This window comes from Crocodylus porosus, unplaced genomic scaffold (assembly GCF_001723895.1).
Source record: "Crocodylus porosus isolate Cpor-Errol unplaced genomic scaffold, CroPor_comp1, whole genome shotgun sequence".
NCBI lineage: Eukaryota > Metazoa > Chordata > Crocodylia > Crocodylidae > Crocodylus > Crocodylus porosus.
Genome location: NW_017728921.1, coordinates 16937053 through 16942411, shown reverse-complemented (window position 1 = coordinate 16942411; position 5359 = coordinate 16937053). Strand labels below are relative to the sequence as shown.

At 49.5% G+C, this 5359-nt stretch overlaps 1 protein-coding gene across 1 annotated transcript in view; it reads right to left on the bottom strand.

Moving 5' to 3' along the window:
• The window catches only part of GGT5 (gamma-glutamyltransferase 5), a 32885-nt gene that overhangs the window by 10309 nt on the left and 17217 nt on the right, over nt 1-5359 (bottom strand). Inside the window, exons 3-4 of the mRNA XM_019539148.1 lie at nt 5254-5359; nt 2960-3049 (exon numbers count right to left, since the gene is read on the bottom strand). The exon at nt 5254-5359 is cut by the window's right edge and continues 4 nt beyond it. Of these exons, the coding sequence (XP_019394693.1) occupies nt 2960-3049; nt 5254-5359 (196 nt within the window). The remainder of the gene's footprint in view (nt 1-2959; nt 3050-5253) is intronic.

The following is a 5359-nucleotide window of genomic DNA, read 5'->3' as shown; positions in this document are numbered from 1 at the left end:
GGTGCTGGCTCCTACCCTGGGGATCTTTAAGAAGAGGCTTGATGACTACCTGGCCGGACTCATTTGAGTCCAGTCTTTTCTCCCACCCAGGCGGGGGGTTGGACTTGAAGATCTACAAGGTCCCTTCTGACCCTACTTCTATGATTCCATGATTTTATGACTGCACTGCCTAATTAGCACTGCCGAATGTCAGTGCTAATTAGCCCACTTCTTCAAGGTTTTCATTGCCCTTCCAAGTTCTCTTGCATCCCCTGCTAGCAAAAGTGTGGGCCTGTTCCTTTATCAAACAATAAATGACCTTGTCTTTCCCAAGCCTCAGCTTCTCTCTGGAGGGTTGTGAAGTTTAATCTACTAGTCAAAGCCCCAAACTGAAGGTGTTAGGGAAGGACAAGACATTGCCACAAATGCAAGAAGGCTCTTATGTAGGTAGAACTTCTGGATGGATCCAGAATCAACCATGCCAGCAACCACATTGGAGGTGCTGGCGTAGCTTTTCCACTGGCTTCAGCACTAGATGGACTTACATGTCCTCCCAAAGGGAGCAAAGGGTGGGAAGGGATGAACTGGAAGGATGGTCCTACAGTTACAATACTGGAATGCAGCTTTAAAGTCGCATTCCTGGTTCAACCACAGAGCTCCTTGGAGGTTGCTGATAAAACCTGCTGGGCTTGACTTTTCAGACAACCTGAATTGCTCCCAGTGGGAGCAGAGCACTTTTGAAAATCTGATTATTAATATGCAGGCCTACACTGAGGAGCACTAAAGGAGTGTGCTGGGGTCTGGGCCTTCTTGTGCACCACTACAACTATTTATTAAGTGGAGACAGTCAGAGCTGTACAGACCCACAGAAGTGACAAAAGTGCAGTGGGGGAAGCATCTGAGGAGAAGGGGGTGTCACCCAGTGACCCTAGGGCTGGATTTAGCCGGCAGAACTTCTCTAACTGACCAGCAAACTCAGCCAGGATCAAGCGTGGAAAGTTTCCTTGGCCCTCAGGCACGAGGCTAAGCTTGCTGGATGGTCACCTGCAAAGATATCTCCTATCACCTTTGTTTGAGGTGGCAGCACTCAGAAACAATGCATGCAGGAACCCGGCCCAGATAGTTCTGTGGTCACTCCTCAGAGTACAGCTGCACTCTGACATGCCCACACACAAGTGCAAGAGCAATGAAGGGCTGAGCAGTCACCTTTGACTGACAGCTAATGTGTCCTGCCTTGGAACTGACCCTACAAGCTTCATACCAGCACGCAGCACTATTGAGTTAAATGTGACTATGCCCAGGAGCAAGTCCTTTGTGGAAGCATAATGGCTTGAAGGATTGCACACTCTTGGCACTTTCATCAGGTGCAATAACAGCACAGTCACAAAGCAGCTGCTGGGGCTGATGGCATTAGGAAAGTGATAAGACCTGAGCGTGTGCAATCTATTCAGAGGGCTGGCACCAAACCAGAGCCAGGAGGGGTTTTTTGCCTCGTTTCTTTGGCCTAGGGCAGCAAGTCTCAACCAGCGGTCTGCGGTGCAGCAGGGGGTCTGTGCTGCCTGAGGACTGGCCAGACAGCACTGCTGGGGACAAGTGCCAAGACATGGGTAAGTGCTGCTGCGCTGCTCCCTTTGGGGCTGGCCACGGGGTGACCTCAGAGTGGGAGCAGGAAATCTCCACACGTGCTTGGCTGGCAGCTGCCACTTCTGCGGCCGAAGCCACTGCACTGCACCTAAGGGACAAAGAGGCAGAAGAGCAGTGCTCTGGCGCTGGCTGCTTCCAGGTGGGGGGCTCAGGTTGGGGCCTTTCACCACTCAGAGTCCAGAGCAGCAGAGGGGAGGGCATAACTCCATGCCACCACCCCCACTGCTGCTGAGTGGGCGTGGAGTGCCTCACCATGGCGGTGCAGCTTGCATGGGGCTTCTGGCAGTGGTAGCACTGAGCCTCCCTGCCCTGCTCCACCCTCCTGTATTGGGTCCTGCTTGGTAGCACACAGAGGGCCCCAGGGGGGGTAGCACGAGCCCTGAGCCACACACTGGGCAGCCCACATTCTCCCATCTCCATCCCCCGCAGGCTCTCCTTGGCTCCCCTCTGGCTGCGCCACCCCTGGGGAGGAAGGGGCTGGGCCAGCCGCAGCAGCCACCTCCTCCCGCATGTGGCTGGCACCTGTCAGGCAGGAGCAGGTAGTATGCAGCTGCTGGGTCCTGTAGCCCTGGCAGCTGAGGGCTACCTCTGGAAGGGCAAGGGGATGAAGGGGGTTACAGGTCAGGAGTGAGGAGCCCTGGCAGGGCCAGGGAGGGGCTCTGGGTCAGGAGTGAGGGGCACCAGCAGGGGTGGAGGATATGGGGGCTATAGGCTGGGAGTGAGGGGCTTCAGCAGAACCAGGGGGCTGCAGGTCAGGAGTGTGGGGCACTGCCAGGGCTGGGAGAGCTGTGACTTGGGAGTGAGGGGCAATTACAATAAATAATTGTAATTTATTTTATGTCAGTTGTCATTTTTTGTACCTGTATTATTGTTTTCTTTTGCTATTATGCACTATCTGTATGTGCTTAAATGTATAGCTATCAATTTAATACAACTTTTAATCTGCTGTATATGCAGAAAAACAGTTGTGGCACAGGTGGGCCATGGAGTTTTTATAGCATGCTATGCGGGGGCCTCAGGAAGAAAAAGGTTGAGAACCCCTGTCCTTGGGGACTTCCTTTCTCCTCCGTCTCCTTCCACCTTCTTCTTACGCAACAGAGCAGAGGGATCTGCATGCTTTTCACAGCTCTGTTTACCTTAGTGCCCAAAGGCAACTGCAGGAAACAACAAACAGTAGCCACCACAGATATAATGCACAGAGCGGTGGGCTTCCAGAGATACTGGACTTCCCATTCAATCAGACAGCAAAGCCCACAATTTCTCCCTCTCAACAGCATGCAGTGGGTTCTCTTGGCATCAAGGTGCATGAGCAGGACAATTTGTTCCCTGAACTTACCTGTTGGGAAGGGGTCTTTACATCCAGCCAGGAGATTTTTGGTGAAACCCAGTGGAACACGCTCACGAGCGTTAATCACTTCAACATCTCCTGGAAACAAGAAGGGAAGGCTCATGATCGTCTTTCCCTGAGATCTCACAAGTTACATTTGTAGAGCACAAGGCATACAGATGACATGCATGATGTACATGAGAGAGCTGGCAAGGGGTGGAGGCCCACTGGCCCATGTATTGTGGTGTTTTCTGTTTCCAAAGCTAAACCTTGCAGATACTTTGGCGTTTACAGAAGAAGCCTTTTCTTCTTTTCCTCCTAAGCTTCAAAACAGTGTATCCCACATTCCTGGGCCCTTGGGTCAGAGTTGCACCATCACAATCCATGATATGCAGGTAATGGTGTTTGGCTGCACAGTCTCTGAATTGGGTTGGAAAGAACATAGGAAGCCCTGAGAACCCGGGGGTCACACATCAGTATCCCTTCCTCCAGTGGTCTCTCTGCTGTTTGCCAGTGCAGAGAGAGGCAAAGTCTGCCTGAGCAGGTGGCTGGGAATTCTGTGGTTATTGAAGTGCTCTCTAGTTACCCTATAACATTTCTGAACAGTGAGATAAAACCCCAGATGTTTAGATTCAAGGAACTGAATGTTGTAATTCTGAATATTTTCCACAGTGCAGCCTGACGACAACTCTCGAGTCCTATTTCACTTCTACTTTCACTTCTACCTTCCACCTTTCTCTCTCACAAGCCAGATTATACTTATTTTAGAAAAAGGCTCCAACCAATCTGGAACTCATCATTCAGCAGAACTCAAAGACCAGATAATCCCCCACCCACAAGAGAAGTGTCAGAGACCACAAACTCTCTCATTACCCACTGTGTGTTTTGTTCATGGAAGTCCCTGCAAGCCCTCAACACCCAGTACCCTCATTGTTGCTTTGGTACCTCATGCCCATGAGATCAGTATGAGTACTGGCAACCACCTAACATTAGGCAGATACATGCACAAATCCTATCTCAGAGCAGACCAGATTGCTGCAAAGATGACTTGCAACAGAGAGCCTGTCAGCCCCTTTCATGAAGCAACTTAAGGGATGCTTCCACCAGTAACAGGAAAGATAAGCAAAGTTAAACATGCTTTAACACAGTGCCAGAACCTCAAATGAATGCTGCATTGTGGATATGAGTCTACACTGGTATGGAGCATACATATCCACCATGTCAATAGACCTCTACTTGCAAGGGGCTAACACTGCTCTGACTGATGTTAATTATGCCAGCAAATGCAGGTTTTGTGGATAAGACTAAATTAGTGGGCCATGGTGCAAGTGAAAAGTTCTGCCAACACAACTCCAGTGCAATGCCAAACCCAAGTATTTCCAGGCTGTTACTGAATGTGAATTTATTTTTTAAACTTCCTGTGCAATTAGTAATTTTTAAAGGCTTTGTTCTGTTGGCAGATAAGGTACTTCTGGAAACCAAAGTAATTAAAAACATGAACAGGAACACAAAACTGAGCTAGAAGCCAAACTCAACTACCTACAACCACTGGGGCACCGAACATCCGGACTTGGTCTGGACTTTGGATTCTGTCTCAATGGCCTAAAGGGGGGATGGAAGGTCTGGGAAGCCTTCACTCCTTCATACTACCTATGTATATGCATCAAAAGCCCTGGTGACCTGTCATACACCATGAACCAAAAGGATTGATGGTTGTGTACTACAACCACATGACTTGATGTAGCATGTCCATCTGGAAGTCCTTTGCCAGTGGTATGTGAAAGAAAAGCAGTAAAGCATTAGGCCTAGACCTCTAGCTAAGAAAACATACCAAACATGGACAGCCACATTCATCCCTCAGCAGTCACATCAGGGCTCACAGTCAATGCTTTCCTTCTGATCTCGCCTGCACTAGCCAAGAATACTACAGATGCAGCATCTCAGGTAACCCAGGATCCATCCAAGTCAGGGTTTGCTCAAACTTTCAATTGCTAGACTGTCAGATGCAGGCTTATTTTTTTGGATACTTTCTAAATCTTTAATCCATAATTTCTTCCTTCCTACACTTTCTCTGTGACTCTTTGCAATGTTCCCACCACTGCCTTGTAAGGGAAGAAATGTCTGACACAGCTCTACTGGCACAGATCATTTGGCCTGGGAAAAAGGAGTGTACCTTCAGAATGAAACATATAACAGAAAGGCTCCTTAAGCAGCACTGGCTTCACCAGCATGGAAACAGATGCCACAGGAGAACAGGAGTGTTTTGTGAAAAGCACTGGAGAAGAGGCAGGGCCTCACCATACCTGTGGTGGCACTGTAGATGGTAAATATGACCCCGCCCCCCAGACCCGAACTCTGGGGGTTTAAAACAGAGGTGCAGATCAACGCAGCAATTGCAGCATCCACAGC